The sequence below is a fragment of the Notamacropus eugenii genome, chromosome 4 (assembly GCF_028372415.1).
Source record: "Notamacropus eugenii isolate mMacEug1 chromosome 4, mMacEug1.pri_v2, whole genome shotgun sequence".
Lineage (NCBI taxonomy): Eukaryota > Metazoa > Chordata > Mammalia > Diprotodontia > Macropodidae > Notamacropus > Notamacropus eugenii.
In genome coordinates this window covers 425,142,467-425,164,583 of record NC_092875.1, presented here as the reverse complement: position 1 = coordinate 425,164,583, position 22,117 = coordinate 425,142,467, and the positions used below count along the sequence as shown (strand labels likewise).

The window sequence follows — 22,117 nt, the reverse complement described above, 5'->3', positions numbered from 1 at the left end:
CATTTTCCCAATTAAGAAATATCAATTCTTCTCTACCTATCAACCCCTAACTGTAGAATGAGCAACTGAGATGAAAAATGTAAGAGATTTCCATGATTATGAAAGTTAAAATTTTAGAACCTCAATCCCAAGTCCTACCTGAAAATGAATGAAGGGAAAAACCACACAAAATCAATTTCAGAAAAGAAAAAAACAGTTGAGGCAGATTTTCTAGCTGCCCTCTCACCCTATTGCTTTACATCGACTGTGGACCTCAATGGGTTTTGTGTTCCTAACATAGTACCTTACCCATAGCAGATGCTTAATAAATATCTGCTTAATTGAATTAAATGTACACACAGCCATGGGTAGAATTGGGATCATGGCTCTCATGAGTACTAGGTATAACAGCAAGCACCCTGACACATCCAGGGTGTCTTGGTGGCTCAGGTTCTTAGATCTGCTTTTCTAAAAGGAAAACAACTTTTGAGGGGTCAACAATCTTCTTTAATCACATATACCAACAGATAAAATACAAACAAAAAAATAAAGACCAACAGACAGAACTTTTAACTGTCTGACCATAAGCAATACATGCATCACAGATCAACAGACAGATCCAGTTGTCTAACCATTAACATACTTACCAGAGAGAGAAGCACCGACATCTGGGTTTTCAATGACAGGGCTCCTTCATGGCTACCCAGAGTCTCATCTGGCACATGAACCTTCTTCCAGAGAATAAGCCTCCAAAGCAAAACCTCACCTCAGAGTATATAAACACTTTTCAGAGCCAGAGGGTGTCATAACCCTCATGACCATTGCCTCATTAATTAACAAAAGGTGAGGGCCTTCCTACAAAACAAGGCCTATTAATGGGTAGGGAAGATCTAACTCTCATTGCCTGTGACTGTTTACACTATACTAGGAGACAAGCAGTAAAGAGAAGAAGAACAAAAAAAAAAAAAGTCCCATTTAGTTTGTGGAAAGAACATGAATCCAGAGACTTGGAGCCCTGTTCTGTCTCTTCCTACCTATGTGACCTTGGCAAGTCTCTTCCCCAGGGATAGGGAACTGTCAGCTCCAAGACCACATGTGGCCTTCTAGGTCCTCAGCTACAGCCATTTGACTGAGTCCAAGTATTACCGAAAAAATCCTTTTGCTAAAGGGATTTACTCTGTGAAGTTTGGATTCAGTCAAAGGGCCACACTTGAGGACCTGGAGGGCCACATGTAGCCTCGAGGCCACAGGTTCCCCATCACTGCTCTTCACCTTTTTCAGTCTCAGTTTCACTGACTGAAGAAATGATTTATTTTCATCTCAACAAAGTTGTTGTAAAGATGACATGGGATAGTAAAGTTGGGATGTACCGTTAGTTCAGTAGGAAGGCAACTTGCTTTACCAAAGTATTTCTTGGCTGTCAATATCTAAACTATATATATGCATTATATTATATACTACATATAAGCATTATTTATATAATATAGGTATAGGTATGTATATACATTCATATATACATAAGCATGTACGTGTGTATAACACTTGTCTGAGGTTTCCCTTCGTAGAAGACCACCCCCCATTTCAGAAGTAGATGGTCTTAACTTTCAGCTTTGAAACAGATCTAAGGCTGACATGAGGTCAGGTAGTTCCAATGTCTTAGAGCTCGTCAGCCAGCTCCAATAGCACCTACAACCCAGGCAGTCCCAACTTTGCACTGTGCCTACTTTTTAACTGGGTCTGTTGTTATTTGTCATCCTTTGCTTTCTAAGAGCACCGATGATGTAACTGAGGTTGTGATTTCATCGACAAAGGAAATTCATGGTGAGAGGACTTTCTCTACCAAGGGAAACTAGTACCTTGTCCCCAATTTATAGTCTTAGAGAGCTGCCTGGGGGCATCAGGAGGGTAGGTGACTTCCCCAGGGTCATATAGTGAGGCTTTGGCTCAGGTGGGACTTGAACGTGGGTCTTCCTGGTCCCAGAGCCAGCTCTCTCTCCACTATACTGCACAGCTGCCTCTGTTTCACATCGCACAACTGCCCTCTTTTAACACAACCTAAATCAATGGTTCTGTTTCTTAGCCGTCTTCATCTGCTTGTCCTCTTGTCATCTTTCCTAATACCTCTCCCTCCCAGGGTTATTGCAAAGGGAAAAACAACATGCAGGATAAATATAATGTGAGCTATTATTAAAGTTACTACATCAGTTTCTGCTGGTGATGTGGAACACATTCGAGCAAATTCAGTGTGTATGAATGCTCAATCGGCTTTGTAGAAACCTTCTGATAAGGTGCTTTCGGGAAGACAGTGTAGTGTAAATGAAGAGAGAAGAGGATATTATTATATCATATTATATTATATTATATTATATTATATTATATTATATTATATTATATTATATTATATTATATTATATTATATTATAAACTATGAGTAGACAATGCAAAAATAATTCACTGAAAATGCAAATAATTCATTGTCGTGAAAAAAATTCATAAAAAAATGTGCTTGACATGGAGCATGCCAAGTAATGGGTTGGCTCAAGTGACTTTTTTTTACTTTTCAACTGATTGCTTCAGCACCGATTGTGGGCGCATGGGATGAACATTCTATCTACTTTTACTTACATAGTATTTGACCATGCTACAGCCCCCATACTCTGTTAAACATTTGGATTTATCCCACAGCATGTTTCTGGTATTTCTATACCGTCTGTTTTATGGGTCCTCTGAAGGAATATATGAAAAAGCATTTATTAAGCACTATGTGCCAAGCACTGTGATTGGTGCTGGGTAAATAGGTAGAAAAATAAGATAATTCCTGCTCTCAAGGAAATGACATTCTAATTAGAGGGGACAACCCAAAAGGGAGGGTTCAGCTGCAGGGCAGATGGAAAGGCACAGAAGGTAATGAGGGAACAGCAGCAGCCCAGGATTCTTTAGGGGGCAAGAGAGTTTCTGTCCCACTGGGCGACTATGGGGAGGAAACTTGAAGGGAATATCTGATCACCATTGGCAAGCAGGGAATGAGTGAGCCTATGGAGGAAGAACTCTGGATTCCCTCCAGAAGAGGCAGGGTTGGGGATGATGTCATTGTCTGGTCAGCAGAATAAAAAAAAAAAGGAGCGCTGGCAGAAAAATTGGGGTGGTCTCTGGGTGAGCTGAGGCACAGAAAGGGGAGCATGGCTCCACTTGGTGCCATCTCCAATTGGGGCTCTCCAGGAGAAATAGATGAGGTGTACTAGGTTGTGATCCTACATTGGTAGATATGTTTCGCATAGTGAGATCTTTCAAGGTATCAAAGAAAGCATCTATACCACTAAACTTGATATTTGATCAGTAGTCAGGTTTTTTAATTGGAAAAAGGTAAAAGAAATAGTAGCTAATATTTCTATAATGCTTTAAGGTTTCTAAAGGGCTTTACAATGATCTCATTTTAATCTCTCAATAACCATGGGAGGTAGGTGCTATTATAATCCCTCTTTTGCAGATGAGGAAACTGAAGCAGACAGAGATTAAGTAATTTACCCAGGGTCACACAGCTGGTAAATGTCTGAGGCTGGATTTGAACTCAGGTCTTTTTGTCTCCAGGTCTAGCACTCTATCCACTGAGACACCTAGCTGCCTCTGAGGACACTAGATCCCAGTGGTTCTGGAAAATGATATGAAAATCTGATTCTCGAGTAGTTGGCATTAACTAGTAGGCAGATTAAGGAGAAGGCATTTTGGTGCGAATGATGGGGTGGTGGGACCTGGACCCTAAAATAGCCCTAAGATCATGTCTAAATAACCCACAGGCCCCACGTACACACCTTGTGAGAAAATTCCCTTCCAGACAGAGCTGACCCTGTAATTCCTCAGATAAAAACAATCAGTGCAAGATGCTGGCCCAAGGAATCTGTCTCGGAGTGGCTGCCCAAGGATCTTGTCTCTGGTGCATGCCCAAAGTCCATGCCTGTGGCAACTAAACAAAAAACTCTCTTTTCTCCCTCAGTGCCTGGTATCAATAACGGTGTCTCTGCTGAATTTTGTTGACTCCCTGAATTTTCCGATCCATATATCACTGATGCCTGCTGCCCATGACACCTGGACCCCTTGCACTACTCAATTAGCACCCTTAGCATTCCTTTCCCTACCCCTTTTCTATATAAGTTTGAGATTCACCCCCATTAGGTTGCAAGTACTCCAGAAGTACTTTGCCCGCTACTATCGGTGTGGCAATAAACTTTGCCACTTGACTGAAAGGAGGCTTGAGTGCGTGAATTTTTTCCAGACAACTCTGACTTGACATTCTCAGGGTCCCAGTAACCCAGACTTCTTTAGGAAGATCCTTACATTTCTTAGGTGTGCATACAGCATGTGGAATCAAATGCATTCAAGGGGCAGAGGACCTCAACAGTGTTGTTGCTGTCTTCAGATCCATTATAAGCTTCAAAATCATTACATCATTGGAGTGAATTTCCATTATAAACATGACCTGCCAAATATCTTACTGAACACTGTTCTAATTTTATTAAACTAGGCCATCATTCAAATGAATTAAAGGGATAAAAAGTAACATTGATCCAGGTTCATCCCCTTGGACTAAAAATATTGCAGGTATAACTCACCAACGGTTATTGATAGGTTCTGCGAAAACTTGATTTCAAACGAAATGTGGGAGAAGTGGGGAAGAACAATTAGTTCTAAAGAAGAAACGTTATAAAATGTGAGATCCTTCATCCTATAAAAGCTTAAAATCTATCTTTCCAGAAGACTGAGACAATGAGAGAGAATCATGGGGAATATCTAGAGTTAGGCTGGTCTGTTGCTGGTTGAAACTTCGCAGACCTTCATGGAAATGCTAATAGGGTGTCATCATGGGAAGGATTCCAGAGTCTCAGGGAATTTCATCTGGATATAAAACATGAAAGGATGCAATAAATAGCATCCACCACACTGGCTGACTGCCTGACTTCTTGGCCAGGGAGAAATTTACCAAAGCACCCCACATTGATCACACCTGTCCCATTTGCCCCATCTGCCTTGGTGGACAAAGATACAAGGCACCTGGTGCTCCTTTCTCCCAAAAGTTCTTTCTCCTCATCATATGTACTATTTTATGCTGTCATAGTCCCTTCCTCTTCAGCAGCCCAGGAAGACCTGTACTCAAATCCCCCATACTGTCTCCAGGCACTCCTCGTAGAACAGGAAGAGGACAATCTTGCCTCCTTCAAACACTTCCTAGAACTCGTGCAGCCAGCCTCCATGTCAAAAGCATACTATAACTGAACTATTTAGGTGGTAAATTTAGCAAAAAGAGTGGAAACTAAATACTCAAACTCTCAAAGGGTTACCACACCAGGAGAAGGGAATTGATGAGGGATGGCAGAATGGGAACCCCCAATTTTGAAGTGAGTGTGGTAGCAGCATTCTAAATGACTTTAGTCAAGACAACTATGTGTGAGTATGCCTTTGCTTGGTCTTTCAAAATCCCAAGACAGAGCAACAACAAATTGAATATACTTTGCAAATTTTTTTATACTGAGATCATATAGGATTTGACCACTGTTGCCTTTATTTCTATAAATTTCTATTGGTAAAATAGATAATGATTTTTTTTAAATGTTGCATTGGGGTGATTTTAAGTAATTCCCTACAAGTAAATACATTTAATTATTTGTAAGCAAGTTTGATAGTGGGAGATTTTGCACATGAATGTGACAGATTTATCTCAGAATTAATTCCCCAGCCTCACCCACCTCGTAGGTAGGCAAGCAGTTCCCTCTTCAGAAAGTCCAGGTACAATGTATAATATTCCAACTTGATTGTGCCAAGAACATGAGAAGAGCATATGAGAATCATTCAGTCATACCCAGAACCCAGATCCAACGATTGAAGGTGTACACTTCTCTGTAAAGAAGGAGAGAAAGCGTCCCTGAAGTAATCCCCACTTTGTCCGACGGCTTTCTTTATCTCTCATCCCACAGAAGCATCATTTTCCTTTAAAAATAATGTTATCCCTCCCTCTCTCTGGAGTTAGTTGAAAACTATTGATGCAAAATAAGGTACAATCTGTTAGAAAAAGTCACTGTCTCACTTCGTTGGACTTCAATGTTTTCTTTATTTACAAGGGAAGGTTCTGCAAGAGTGGGAGTTTCACCAGAAAATTAATCATATAAAAGTCATTAATAAAACATTTTTATGAAAAAAAAAATTCTGTGGGGATTGATCCCAGTCTATTTCCTTAAAAAAAAAATGTCACTGAGTCATTAGCGGGCAGCAGATCTGCCTTTGGTTTGACCTGGCCAGACTGTCTACCAAGGCTGTTTGACTGGATTTACATTCAAACCTAAGAAGCTGAGGGGGAGAGGACTTGCCTTTAGTTTTCTAATGGCTAAATCCTGGCAGAGGGATGGGTGCCATGAGGGGACAGCGTCAGATCTACTGACCATTGTTGTTACCCAGAATTCCTAAGCTTATGCTGGCTCTATATCTCATTTCCCAGTGGCGCCTTTATGTCCAACCCACAATGTGAGATGATGACGAAAAGAGAAAAGGATTATTTTATGAAATCAAGATCATTTTCACTGATTAATACTTGTGAGATATGTGTGATACTTGGAAAAAGTAAGGTGAATTGCAAAACCCTGAAGATAACCAAAATAGGTAAGTCTTTACACAATGGGAAGGGACATGGTTGGGGTTGTTTAAAATTTCTGGAGATGCTCTCTATTACAAGGCATAATCCCTTTACAATGTGCTGAGTTGATTAGTTATGAAAGCAGTTTAGATTTTAGACAAAGGACTGGGAAAAACAATTAAGCCCTAAGGGGATGATGGAGGTGATATACTTGAGAAGAAAGAGGGCAGAAGGAAACACACTTTATGACCTTTAGAATGGACTTTGTTCAAATTGAAAGTATAATTTCCTCACTTTATTTTTCTTGCTTTTTTAAAAAAAGGCTAATATTTTTTGCATAATTTCATATGAATAATTGATACATTGCTTTTCTGCTTAGTGGATGGGAGAGGGAATGAAAGGGAGGGAGAGAATTTGAAATTCAAAATTTAAAAAGAAAAGAATGTTAAAATCAATAATAACTTTTTATCAAAAAAATAAACTTTGTTCCTTCTACCACCAACAAAGTGCAATTCTTTCTTTCCTGACTCTTTCCTCATTTTCCTTTATTTTTTTAGAGTATTTTCTGCTTTGTGACTTAGCACACCACAAGGCCACCAAGAAGATTCAAGCTCTAGCTTTGGTACTTGCTTGGTATGTGACTTTTGGCAAGTCACGTAACCTCTCTGAGCTTCCATTTCCTTCATTATATGTGAAAATACCAAGATCCTTAGGACCTATCTCACAGGGCTGTAATGAAGCTAGAATGAGACAATTTATAAAAGTAATTTTAATCTCCTTCAGTTGGAAGCCTATTTTTCTAAGTCCCTGACTTTATGGACCTCCAATTTAACTATTTTAATTGACTTAGCTAGTTATTGAACAATCATTACTAACTTTCATCAAATACGTATTAATGATTATTTGATAACCAACTGATTCAGACAAACAGCTAGTTGCTTATCGATGCACATCAGTGTGTTAACACAGCCAAATAAAAATTTATTTTATTTTATATTTATTTAATGTTTAACTTGGCATCATGGAAAGAAAGATGGCTCTGGAGTCAGGGAACCTATTTAAATATCTGCCTTGTTACTTGTTATCTTCTGAATCAATTCAACAAGCATCTGTCAGTGTATGCCAAGCAACGTACTAAGCACTGGGAGTAAAAAAAAAATCTGAAAATCCTCACCCTCAAAGAGCTAACATTCTCCTAAAGGAAAGCAGCTTCCTCCATGAAGCCTTCTCTAATCCCCTCAGTTAAGAATGATCTCACCCTCCTCAAATATTCTTAGACACTTTGGGTCTCTCTTTTGCACTCCTTCAACTCATACTCTCTTGTGTATATATGTATTATGTTCTTCCAAGTAGAATGCCTCAAGATCCAGGAGGGTGTCATTTTTATCTTTGGGCCCTCAGCAGCCTAACTCAATGAAGCAATTCATGTCTGTCGAATTTAGTTGGACTGAATTCATTGAATTGTTTGGGATCAGATTGCAGGAGATCTTGAATGATGGACTTCATTCCACGGGCCAAGGGGAGCCATTAAATGGAAGGAATTTCAGAAAGGGAAGGGAGGAGAAGGGAGAGAAATAAGGAGGGGGAAAGTCCTTGAGAAATGGGCTTTCCTGAGATGTTTCATGGAAGAGCAGACTCCAACTGGGTCTTGAAAGAAGAGCAGGATTTCCATTGAAAGAAAGGAGCTGTCTACCAGCAATGGAGTCAGGAGAAAAGACTATTACTTGCTCTCTGGTTTCTGTTTGTTGGCATCTCCCTCCCTCCTTTGCTTTTCTGGTGACTTTTTATGTGTTTTCCCATGTGAGCAGCATCTTAGTACAGATGAATTCTCCCAGAGGCCACAGCAGTTATTTGCATATGTTATTATAATAGCTTTCCTCATCCAATCACATAGAACTGATCCCATTGTACCTTCAAACCAGGAGAGAAGTAGACTCAGTCACCACAGGAGATAAGTGTGCACTCAATCGCTTTTCTCTACACCTCTAGGTTTGGTCAGATGCCAAACCTTCCATGGATCCTATCTCTGCTTGAGATCAGCCCTATAAACAAACAGGCCACCCACTCAGCAGCAACCACACCTTCAGCTAGAGTGAGTGGGCGACCTCCTGGCTGGGGCAAAACAGGGAACCCTGCAAGAGATGGGCAGGAAGCCTGGTCTCTCCATCTCAGCTACCAAGCTTGGAAGACTATGAAAGGCGTTTGCTATCTTAACAATCCCTTGTATTCCTGAAACTTTACCATGCACTTCCACAGTCCTCTTTTATGATCTTTTTTTAAAAATTAATTAATTTATTTTTAATTTTCAACATTTAATTCCACAAGCTTTTGAGGCTTAAATTTTCTCCCCCTCCCTCTCCTCCCTTCTTCCCCACAACAGCATGCAGTCTGATGTAAGCTCTCCATGTACATTCATATCAAACATATTTTCATATTAGTCATGTTGTAAAGAAGAATTAGAACCAATGGCATGAACCATAAGAAAGAAGAAACAAAACAGAAAGAGAGAGAGAGAGAGAGAGAGAGAGTGTGTCTGTGTGTGTGCAAACAGTGTGCTTCAATCTGCACTCAGACTCCATAGCTCTTCCTCTGGACTTGAATGGCATTTTCTGTCATGAGCCTTTTGGAATTGTTTTAGATCTTTGCATTGCTGAAAAGAGCTAAGTCTATGAAAGTTAGTCATCTCACAATGTGGTTGTAATTGTGTACAATATTCTCCTGGTTCTGCTCCCTTCATTCATATAAGTCTTCCCAGGTTTTTCTGAAGTTTGCCTCTCTTTTATGATCTTGTTGGAGCCCCATCCCCCATCTTTACCCTTTTCTCTTTTCCAGACTTAGTCCAAGTGTCACCTTCCCTTTGGGGATCATTCGGTTGGATGCTCCTGCCTGTTCCTGGCACTGACTTGAAGCCTTCCATGAGCCTTCAAGCTAAAAATGATGTCCCCTTGCTAGAATCTCCTTAACCACTCCACTTAGATCTCTTCGTTGTTCTTTCTACAGTTACTATTATTACACATTTTACATTATAGTTATTTAGATATTCATCCTGTCCCCCTACTAATTCCATTCTAAGTTCCTTGGAGGCACAGAGCTAATTTTTTCATCGTTGCATCCCCACCTACTCAAACACAGCAGGTTCTCATTTGGTCATGAAATTGTTTAGTCAAATGATTTGAAATCTCATTCTCAGATGAGGAAGCAGGGACCTAAAATTTTAGCATCTGGGCAGAGGTGGCCATAGTGTAAGCACAGGCAATCTGGGGCAGCCCACACTGTGGCAGTGCAGGGTGTCCTCAAGGTAAGACACTGCCCCTGGCCTGGTGCTTATGGAAGGGTAGGCAGGGAGAAAGAGAACAGACCAGGGCAGGCCAGGCAGGCATTCACCTGGGAGGAAAAAAAGGAAGTGTCTGTTAGTTTCCTATTTTAGCTAATTCTTCTTGCTAACAAAATGCTAAGCTCTGTTGTTATTGGTTTTTTTTTTCTTTTTGAAGACTATAAGTGCTTTTGGTATTTTCTAAGTATAGAGCCCAGCAGCCCTGCCCTAGGTACAGCTCTTGGAGGGCATGAAATAGAGCCTATATAAATTACTGGACCAGGCTCCCACAGGTACAGCTAGAGCTAGAATGTTCCTCTCCAGGTCAGACGTCCCCTCCACGTCACCCTGCCTCCTGTGCCATACCACTGTGATGCTTAGTTGGAGCTTTGAGGGTGCTTAAATGTACAGGAATCTGCCTCTATTTGCCATTAAATGTGATAATGTTACTGAAACTGAATTGATTTGCTCTCCCTTTCGGGCCAAGCAGGGGAAGGAGGAAGAGAACAAGGAATTCTTGTACACTGAATGTGTAGTAAGCAAAAGTGCTAAGTGCTTTACAAATACGATCTCTTTTGATTCTCACAACCCTGTGACATAGGTAGGGATGAGAGTTAGGGTTTCAGAGAAGGCGGAGAGCTAGAGAAAGGGTTGCTTTTTTGCTCATCCTTCCTATCTGCCCTGTGTGCTGACCTCTTTTCCGTTATCATTTCTAGTAAAGCCTGAAGCTCCTTTCAACATAAATGTCACCTACCGTGAAGCTGCAAATGACTTTGTGCTCACATTCAATACAACACACTTGAGGAAGGACTATGTAAAAGATTTAATCCATGATATAGCCTATCACCAAAAAGACAGTAAAGGCCAATGGATGGTAAGTAGCTAACAGCATTTTGGAAAGTCTTCTGAAGATTCAAGATGTGTAGCACAGAGGGAAAATCTCCTAGCACAATGAATAGACAGTTGGACTGTGTGGGGATATCAGGACCAGGTCAGTTCTTAACATTTCTGAGTCCCTTAAAGTCCATAGCTTCTTTCTGTTATCTATGGAGCCAAAGGAAGGTTTCCAACAAGTTATGGCATCTCTGATACCAGGTGGGGAGGTTAGACTAAATACCTTTCCAACTCTGAGATTTGGGAAAATATAAGTTCTCTTCCACTGTGTGGCTTCAGGATATGCAGTGATGGTTTATAATGACATTCTTCAAACCAGGTCAAATGATGGATGAGACTCACCAGTGAGCAGGGCCCATTGGAGTAAGGCTTAGCAGCACAGCAAATATCAAAACTTCGCAGGATCCCTCCCCCTCTGTTGTTCAGTCCTCGTGACCCCATTTGAGGTTTTCTTGGCTAAGATACTGGAGTGATTTGCCATTGGCTTCTCCCACTCACTTTAACAGATTAAGTGTCTGAGGCCAGATTTGAACTCATGAAGATGAGTTTTCTTTATTCAATGCCCAGAGCTCCATCCACTACACCACCTAGCTGCCCACCTCCCTCTACTCATCTGCAGGTGACACCACTTCCCTCCTCTGGCCTGAAGGAATTGAAAGATTTCCAGTAAGTCAGCAGAGCAACAAACAGATCTTTTCCTACTCTTGCTCCCTGAAAATAATTCATCAGTCTTTTAAAAAGGGGTTTAAAGGGCATCCATTTTTCCAATTGCAAGGGAAAATAAATATTGCTAGGGCTTGCAGGGAGTGGTTTTCAGTTAAACTCACAGGGGAATGTTAGTTAGTTACCAAGGTCTATGACTCAACGTGGCTCCTCCCAGCCACCATTACCCTCCCTTCTTAAACCTGACTTACCCATTTTTGAAATCACATAGAGACTCTCCCTCTGCCTCTGCCTCCACTCTCTTATTCTTCAAACTCTATTATCTCATTCCATGGACAATCCTCTTCTGCTTTTTTATGTATTAGGAAATGCTCATTTTATTTGGTGTTTTAATCCATAATTTATTTTAATGTCTTAAAATTTTTACTTGTGTTCTCTTGTGCCCCCCTCCAACATAGTTCTGATTCTGGACCTCAATATGACCAGTTTATAGGCTGAGCTTCTGTAATAGACCCATCCTGAGCCCAGTCAGTACTAGTCACCTTTCCCAGAATTAACCCAACCCCCAACTCCTAGCCACAGATCCTCTCCTAGGGAAATGGCTTTTGAGATTTCCTCATTGAAAATTATTTTAGACAAACACTAGGGAAATAAAGAACGTAATATAAAATGTAACCACACAAACAATAAGTAAGGTGGACCATATCACTACAATGAACACGAAGTGTCCCTGGATGTCTCCACTAAGTCATAGCCTCTGTCTTGCTAATGAAAGAAATAGTCCAGGTATCTTTATTCTGGGCACAATGGTATTGCTCTAACTTTCCAAACCAACCCTCTACATGCCTTTTGCATTCTCTCATGTTTCAGATCATCGCCATCATCTGCAGCCAGCCTCATAGTTTTTAGGAGAGAAGTTCTTTTATGTTTATACTTTAGTACCCCAACCGTGGCTTATACTCCACCTTCCTCAACCTTCTCTTCTTTAGTTCAGAGGAAGGAAGTAAAGTGATGAATGAAATGGGCTCTCTTCAGAGGTCTAGCTTATGTGATCCACTTTTCCTTTTTCTCTGGCCAAGGCTGACCATGAACAAAGTAGACAGCCTCTTATATAATGTGATGTGACAAGTTAGGTCTACTTGACCTAATGGATAAAGGTCCATTGCTGATGCTGTGCATAATCACCTAGAGGCTTGAGAAAACCTGTTGGAAACCTCCAAGGAATTTGATCTTCAAATGATAAGCCCACAAGAATGCAACATTATGAAATTAAGCTTGATTTGTAATACTTTGTTAAAATTGAATGTTACCTGTTTCTTCAACATGAACAAGAATAACAAAAATTACCTCTTTCACTCTTCAGCATATAAGCTCGTTTTATCCTCTTGCAACACTCCTGGAGAGAAAGCTACAACCAAATTCAACATATGAGGTTAAAATACGGTCACTTCCTTGTGGAACCTTTTTTGCAGGGTCCTGGAGTGATTGGAGCCCCAGTGTCTACTTCAGGACACCATTGAGACCCAAAGCAGGTATGCCATCTTCTATGTTTATATCTGTGGTCTATCTTAAGGAAGGAAGGAAAGAGGGAAAGAAGGAAGAAAGCAAAGAGGGAAGGAGGGAGGGGAGGAAGGAGGGGGAGAAAAAAGAAAGGGATGGGGGAGGAAAAGAGGAAGAGTAAAGGGGGGGATAGAGGGAGGGATAAAGGAAGGTGGGAGAGAAGTAAGGAAGGAGAAAGGGAAAAGGGAAGGTGTGAAGTCAGGAAGAAAGGGAGACAGAAGAAGGAAGAGAGACAGGGAAGGAAAAGGAAGGATAAAGAAAAGGAGAAAGAAGAGAGGGAGAGAGGAAGGAAAGAGGGAAGGGAGGGAGGGAGGAAGAAAGTATCCACTATGTGCCAGGCACATTACTAAGCACTTTTATAATGTTATCTCATTTGATCCTCACAACTCTTAAGAGATATGGCTCTTATCAACCTCATTTTATAGTTGAGGAAACTAAGGCAAACAGAGGCTAAGTAACTTCTTTGGGGTGATTGTCTGAGGCAACATTTGAACTCATGTCTTCTTGGCTCTAAGTCCAGTGCTCTATCCACTACATTATTCAACCACTTTAATTCTAGTTTGTTATGAATACTACTACTTTAATAATAGTTAGCAGTTATATAGCACCTACTATGTGCCATGTACTGTGCACCCACAGCACCTTATATAGAGACTTGATAATCATATATTGATTGAGGCACCTAGGTGGCATAGTGGGTGAGAGCTCTAGACTTAGAGTAAGAAAGAACCAAGTTCAAATCCTGCCTCTGACATTTACTAGCTGTGTGACCCTGGACAAGTCACTTAACCTGCCTCAGTTTCCTCATCTGCAAAATGGAGATGATAATAGCACCTGCCTCATAGGGTGGTTATAGGTAATCTGTAAAGCTCTATATAAATGCTAGCTAGTGTTATTAGATGATGATAGATAGACAGACAGACAGACAGACAGATAGACAGATGATAGATAGATAAACAGACAGATAGATAGATAAATAGGGCATAGAATTTGAGGAGAAAAAGGAGAAGAAGGAAAAGAACAGGTGACTTCTGCAGGGCTGGACTACCCTCCCCCCAGCAGAGCATTCCATTTTCCATGGAGCCATGTAATCGATGCTGTTGTTGTACCTTCTTTAGGGAAAATGAGAAGGAAGTAGCTAAAATCTAAAGGAAGTACCAAAAAATTAAAACCTGCTAACTATAATTTACCAACTCCGGAAAGATTCTAAACCCCTAAAAGTCACCTACTGGTTGTATAACGTGAGAGTTTGTCAATTTCACAGAATCGTCAAATGAATGGAACTCTAATGTAGGATGAAAATGGAGAATGCCTGACTCCATTGTCCTGAAAGTGCTAGGAGCTACCAATAGCTCTCATGCTGACCTTCCTTCTCCCACTTTCCAGCAGCCATGTCCTCTCTAAGATTCCTCAATTCACCCATAACCTCAGTGGCTTTTTAAACAGTCCTCATGTCTAATTAGAATCCTTAGCTTCCTTCAAGATTAAGTTCATGCATTACTCCCAGGAGTAGCCTTTTGTGATTCTCTACCCCAATATTAGCATCCTCTCTCGTCTCAGTCACCAGTGAATATAGTCATCTATCAACAAATATTTATTAAGCACTCCCTTTGTACCAGACACTGATAAACACTAGGGATACAAAGCAAAAGCAAAAAAAAAAAAAATCCTACCCTAAAGGAGCTGACATTCTACTGGGAGAGACAGCATGTATTAATCATGTTGCATATTAAACTACCCCAGTGGAATATAAACTCCTGGAGGGCATTTTGTCTTCCCAAGTGGCTGGCACAATGCCTTGTATGTAGGAGGCACTAATAAATGCTTGTTGAATTAGATTGGAATCTTTATAATCTGAATCTTTATAATCAGCCCACAGTTTGTCCTCACTCCCAGGAAGTTTCTTTGCTCAGTAATTATCTGTCTATCGTGGGTGAGATGGGGAACATTTCTGATGATTGATCCTGCAAGTCATGTTAACTCCATCACTCAAATGAATGTTATTTGATGGAGCAACAATTCCCCAAAACATTCAGAAAAGCACTTTATCTTGGACCTGGGGCTCCAGAACCCTTTTCAGCTTAAAAAAGTGTTACAATTTTATTAACATAAAACCAATCCAAAATGTAGAATAAAATAATTTGACAATAGATATTTACAATGATAATAATAATGGTGATGATAATCTTGGTGATGATGATGATGATGATGGTGGTGGAGGTGGAAAAGATGATGATGATGATGATGATGATGTGTTAGATAAACATATTTTTGGCTGCAGTTTCCAAACATGGTATCAAAGACACTGCTACACTGCTAGTCAAATTCAGATTCAACTACTTATCCATTTTTCTTTTATTAACGTCACTCTCACTATCCTTCTATTTAGTGAATTATATTAAATGGGAAAAAAGCCTTTAATACATGCTTGCATAAACCTGACAAAACAAATTTCTATATTGACCATGTCTGGCGATGTGTATCTCTTTCTCTGCCTTTTATATCCATCTCTTCTCTGCAGGAGGTGTGTGGCCTGTTTCATCTTCAGTCTTCAGGTCTTGTGGTTTATCATTTCATTAATCATAGTTATAAAATCTTTCAAACTTAGTTTATGTCTGTCATGGTATTGTTGCATGAATTGTTTTCCAAGCTGATTTGAAGAAACTGCCCAAGTAACTAAGCAGATGAAGCCACAGGGGGATGTGGATATTAACAAAATGATGAATTAATAATAGTTTTGTTCTTGGTTTCCAGAGGAGCTGAATTATGTCATGCTTATCATTGTCACCCTGAGTTTCTTCTCTATTATCGTGGGGATTGTTGTTATCCGTTTGCTATGGGAAAAAAGGTGAGGTCCTTTTCTCACTCAGAGGGATTGTATTAAGGTATAATAGGAATTGAAAAGCCAACTATCCCTGCTCATTCTCAGCTAACTTTCAAGCCCCAGTGACATTTTTATATAGCTCTCTCAAAAGCTATAAAACACCTTAGAGTTCATTTAGCCAAACTCCCTCTTTTTTTAGAGAAGGAAATCAAGAGATCAAAGAGGGTAAGGGAGTCACAGAGGTAGACCTGATCCCAGGTTCTCTAAACCAAACTCCAAATTCAGCAACCTTTCCACCATACAGAGCTGTATCCCCTATCATTTATTAGAAAGTCAAAAATGATAAACAGACATAGGATGAAGTCCAAGAAAGATAAACACTTGAAGTTGTCTCCTTGAATAATCTGACAATTGTTTCTGGGTGTTCCATTGGGCCAACTTCAGATTCCGTGTCGGCATCAAAAATATTGTGTTGGCATCCAGCTTTGTTCCTTCACTAAGAGTCTTTTTCACAATGGTCCAGAGTTTACTGCTTCCCTTCTGCAAATTCATACCTAGTGAATTCAGCATCAAGGTTAACTCTCCTTCCACCATGCGACCTAGCATCATAGTATGATAAAGCTGGACAAGGGCTTTAGAGATCATTCGATCTGTCGGTCAATATTTAATAAGCACTTATATGTGCCAGGCACTGAGCTAAATGCTGAAATACAAATACAAGCAGAAAGACAGTTTCTACCTTCATGGAGTTTATATTCTAATGGGGGAAGATAGCACAGAAGAAGATGAAAAGGTAGGAGAGGGTAGAGGAAAAGATAGTACTGAGGGTGTGTGGGAAAGAAATTACAAAGTATCAGGAATGGACCCTGAAGAGAAATTAAGTCATGGCCTTTCTAGACAATTGTCTTTATGTGGAGGTTCTGTGAGGATGAGGTTACAGGACTGAAGCACACTTCCAGGTTGAGAAGTCACATCCATAAAGAGGCTTCTGTGACATGTAAAGAGTCTTGAGTCCTCAAGAGTGGAGCCTATAGATTATATAATCAGATCCCCAGATTTTACAGAAGATAAAACTGAGGCCAAGGGAAATGAAGACTTGTACGTAACCCCATGATTAGTTAGTTATAGACCCCAAATCTCATAAATACTTTTATTGATTTGATTCAAATCTGATATTTCATCAATGTAGGGAAATCCCACTGTTGAAGCTTCTTCCAACACCGGTTCCAATTCTCATTTTATCTTAGAGGATTGTCTGGGAGGCAGTTTGGTGATGCAGTGGAGAGAGGGCTGGACTTAGAGTCAGGAACACCCAAGTTCAAATCTAGTATCCAACATTTATTAGTTGTGTGACCCTAGGCAAGTCACTTTACTTCTGGTTGTCTCAGTTTCTTCATCTGAAATATGAGGTTAAAAATAATACCTACCTTACAGAGTTGTTGCGAGGATAAAATATTTGTAAAGCACTATGTAAGCCTTAAAGCAACATAGAAATATTAACTATTATTATTAGGTAACTTGCCATGTTCGGTTGGTCTGTATCAGCCAGTCTGTACCAGAGAGAAGGCTTGAACAGTTTCTAAAACTGGCCCTCAAAAATGAATTTTGATCCAATAGGAAATAGAGCTGCTGTGCCACATTGCATCTATTCCCTCTTTTATTATAAACATTTTGTTCTTTCAGAATTAAACCTGTTTTGTGGCCCAGCCTTCCTGACCACAAGACGACTCTGGAACAGCTTTGTAGGAAACCACAAAAGGTTGGATTTTTTCTGAAACTTTCAGGACATTGGATGAGTAGATCAGAGCATCCCAGGGAGGGATTTTAGGACAAGAGATGGTGGAGCCTGAGTCTTGGCCCTTTTCTGAAACACTCCCTCTGAGTAGGAGGATGCTTGACTGTGGAATATGACTGCAGCACCCCTGAATACAGGGCCTGAAAGAGCTACCGCACCTCCAAAGAGCTCACTATCAGAAAGTGAAGGAGACTCGGGAAACATTGGGCTTCACAGGGAGTTGGACTCAGAGGTGGGAAACCTGCAGCCCCTGGGCCCCTAGGTCCTTAGGTACAACCTTTTGACTAAGTCCAGGTTTTACAGAACAAATCCTTTTATTAGGGGGATTTGTTTTGTGAGGTTTGGATTTAGTCAAAGGGCTGCACTTGAGGACCTAAAGGGCCACATGTGGCCTCAAGGCCACAGGTTACCCATCCCTGGAAAGGATCAGAAAAATCACTTCCCAGAGTTTATAACTCTTTCTGGAGGCTTATGTCCTAATAACACTATCTCCTGAATAGCACTTTTTATATTCTATGGAAATATATCCTGATCCATTGTCAGAAAGAATGATTTTCTGGAACTCTAGTTAGCATGTTCTTCTAGTTCAATGTCTGAACTTATTATCTCTTTTCTTATGCAGAATTTCAACATCAGCTTCAATCCAGAAAGCTTTCTGGACTATCCAATTCATAAAGTAGATGGCATTCAAGCCAAAGAAGAGGTGGAAGGTTTTCTGCAAGTCTCCCTCCCCCGAGACTTCAATGTCACAGAGAAGATTGGACTCAGCCCTGATTGGCCATCTGAGAATAACATCATCCCACCAGTGGCTTATGGAGGAAACTCACCCCCAGCTTGCCTGCGTGGAAACTTCAACACATGTGACCTTTCTATGGTCATGGCCTCAAAGTCACCCACCCATCAGGAGAATAGCAAAAATGAAGCTCATTTCTGTGGGGGCCTACTCCTTAGCTCCGACTCTAGAAACAGTGCTTTGACATTCCCTTTTCCACTCAGACTAGGAGTGTTGGCTCCAAATCCAACTGTTCAAGGACAACCCATCAATGCCAACCTGAGGTTAAGTCAAGAAGAAGCGTATGTCACTATGTCCAGCTTCTACCAAAACAAGTGAGCCTCAAGAAATCCATGGTTTGCAGCATCACAGTCAATAAAGACAACAGAGGAGGCTGCTTGGAGACTCCATTTCCCAAACTGAATCTCATCTCTAATAATAACTCAACATAAGAAAGAAAAAGCAACTTTTCTATTTGTAATACATCTACATATACCAAATTTTGGACACCCCTTTGACCATTCCCCAGTTAAGTGACGCTTTCTTCTAACAAGATTAGAGTGCCTTATTTCTGTTGTTATTGATTTCAAAAACAAATTAGCAAGCTGTTCAGTTCTTTGAAAATGGAAGAAGAGGAGAAAAGGGGGAAGGATGAAAAGAAATATAGGAAGGAGGGAGAAAAAGAAGGAATGAAGAAAGTGAGGAAGAAGTGACGGATGTATAAATCCCACAAGTATAAATCTAAGCTACACTCTCCAAATCAGAAGCTGGCAACATGGGCATAGAAATGGAGACTGCCAAAGACCCTGTACTATTCTGGTTTTTCTCCCGGCTGCTCTGAACTACCTGGCACACACCATTTTGTAGTTTACCATTTAACTCTAGACAATTTCTGGCAGTGGAGACACCAAACTCAAGCCAGGCATGCCATGTCTTGGAGAATATGCCATAGTTCTAAGAAAGAAGGGAAATGAGCTTTTTTTCTGGTTCAAGAAACATGTCTTCAGAGTTTAAAGATACATAATATAAGTGACTTTTCAAGATTAACGCATAGAATCTCCAAATCTTAGCTTTGAAAGGGACCTTAAGAATCACCTAGGTCAAACTTTCACCCAGTTCTCTGCAGTTTAAGGAAATCGGTATCTCACTGTCTACATTCTATTTGGGGGCAAAACAAATTCACTTCTATTTTTCTATAAAAGTCCTCAACTTGAAATTGATTAGTGGTAGGGAAAAAAAGGACGATTTCTGAATTACCTAGACTACAGGGTTCACTGTGACCTGTCATTATCCAAGTGTGTAACCATTAATGGTTCTGAGAGGAAATCTCACTGCTAACTCTGGATGTCAGGACATTTCAGCACATGGAGTAAATGAATAAACTTTCATGTTAGCATTAGCGAATCAACAACCTGTATTTATCCATAAATTGTCCTAAGGAGCCTGCTACATTTATTTGTAGTTTATAAGTTCTGGCCATATTAGGGATCTTCATTGGATTTCATTGGAAGTCACAATTTGTGGTAGCCTTAGAGACACATTTGCTTTTACCTTTCATCTCTCTTAGTCTGGTGAAAATTCAAGGATGTATAGCAAGCTGCAAGTATAGAAGGAAGGTGACAGATATAAGAATTAATCCAAATCTCAAGGACTGAGATTAGAGCAACTAGCTATTGCAGTTCTCCATTTGCTGCTGTCCCTTATCTCTTTCTTCTTAGGGTCATCCCTTAACATAAGGCAGAGAAGTTAAAAGGGGAGAGGTGAAGCTAGGGGAATTAATGTTGCATAATAGATCTAAGGTATCCTCTCCCCTAGCTAGTTTAGTGCCATGATGATGATAATTTTGCTACCTTACATTGCCATCATGCTTTGTACAATGATCTATATTACCTCAGTTGATCTTCTTAACAACTCTGTGAGGTTGGCATTATTACTTCCATTTGAAAGATGAAAAAAAAACAAAGACACAAAAAAGTTATGAAGAACCCAGGTATAATGGTGTGTTTTATATAAATAGTGGATTGGAGCCAAGAAGAAATGTACTGTTTTCTGGACTGAACTCCAACACCACTGGAGGACTTCTAAGATCCCTTCTCTCTCTAACATTCTATAATTCTATGATTTAACACGTTATCATTTGAAATGTTAAGCATGAATGAAAATAGACACATGAGAGCAGACACATGCCTATAGTCCCTTACTGTTGGAAGGGTGAAACTGTGGATCCCTTGAGTCTGGAAGTTCTGAGCTACAGTAAGACCAAGAGCCAATTGGGCATCTGCACTAAATCTGTAACCAATGTGGTGAGCCCTGAGTGAAGGGTCACTGGACTGTATAAAGAAGGATTAGTGGGCCTGGGTTTGAGATGGAGTGGGACAAAGCTTCTACGGAAGGAAGGAAGGAAGGAAGGAAGGAAGGAAGGAAGGAAGGAAGGAAGGAGGAAAAAGGAAGGAAGGAGGAAAAAGGAAGGAAGGAAGGAAGAAGGGAGGAAGGAAAGAAGACACATTTATTATTCATTTATTATGAAGAACATGATCATTACATGTATAATTGCTGCTAATGCTTGATGCACACACTGACTTGCACTATAGAGCATTTAAACATAACTAGTCTCTTTCCATGTTGAAGCAGAGAATATGCCCGATTTTTAACAGACTTTTGAAAGGAAGGAAGATCTTCAGACCACATTTGAAACAACGATGTGTATTGTCACTTCTCTTACAAGATGGATCTACATTGAGCATGCTAGTAAAGAGATGTATAAAGCATCGAGCTGGTTTGATATTGGACATGGCTGCACTATACAAGAAGGAAGAGAAGTGAACCCTAAACTGGTTTGCTTTTTGTGGTAAAGGTCTGAATTATTATTTTTTGGGCTGCCTGTGGTCCCTTGCCTCTTGTTCCTCTGGTTTCCATGTGGGAATCTTCATCAATTGACCATAAACTTGATACAGCATAAGACTGGAAATTCCCTGTGACAACATAACAAGGGGCAGAATGACTTGGGGCTAATCAGGACAGTGGGGAATGCCAGTGTCGGGAAAAGTACAGAAAGCATTACCTATCAAAGGAAATCATTGCAAGCCCAGTGGATTTACAAACGTTGATTTACTGGTTTAAAAAAAAAAACAAACAACTTATAATTCACTACTCCAAAGATCACGGCTTGGGCTCACATTTTCCATATGCATGAAATACATTTTGCAGAGCTGCTAAGTGCCCAAATAAATAACCAATGTATGTTATATTGTAGTTTATTTAATTAAATGATACGAAATTTAATTGTTACTTTCTGTGTCTTCTATAAGCATGAGTAATGGAGACCTCCTTGGGGTGGGTGATTTGTATAACCATCCTCAGTCACTGGTCTATGATTCTGAAAACTATTACCCCTTTATGAGTTTGGGTTTTCAGGCTAACTCATACATTCTTTTTCTTCATTCTAAATACGCACCCAAGATTTGAGTTGCTATCACAAAGGGAGCAGTGATGTCTGAGCTCTGACTACATCTTCTGAATGCTTCTCATGAGCATGGATAACTAAGAAAGGATAGGATTCTAGGTCATGACTGGACACTTCCATTTTTCTAAGCAAATGAATTGTTAGATAACCTTCCTGAATAGTAGCTTCACCAGTTACCGACACAAGATATTGACTAAAGTTCTACTTTGTGTCTCATTCATACCTGTAGGGAAGC

The 22,117-nt window shown here is 40.2% G+C and overlaps 1 protein-coding gene across 1 annotated transcript in view; it reads left to right on the top strand.

The window, feature by feature from the left end:
• IL7R (interleukin 7 receptor) overlaps positions 1-21,701 on the top strand; it is a 29,538-nt gene extending 7,837 nt beyond the window's left edge. The window contains exons 3-8 of the mRNA XM_072605819.1: positions 6,464-6,624; positions 10,628-10,785; positions 12,832-13,000; positions 15,783-15,876; positions 17,536-17,611; positions 18,270-21,701. Of these exons, the coding sequence (XP_072461920.1) occupies positions 6,464-6,624; positions 10,628-10,785; positions 12,832-13,000; positions 15,783-15,876; positions 17,536-17,611; positions 18,270-18,758 (1,147 nt within the window). The 3' untranslated portion in view covers positions 18,759-21,701. The remainder of the gene's footprint in view (positions 1-6,463; positions 6,625-10,627; positions 10,786-12,831; positions 13,001-15,782; positions 15,877-17,535; positions 17,612-18,269) is intronic.
• The last annotated feature ends 416 nt before the right edge of the window (positions 21,702-22,117 follow it).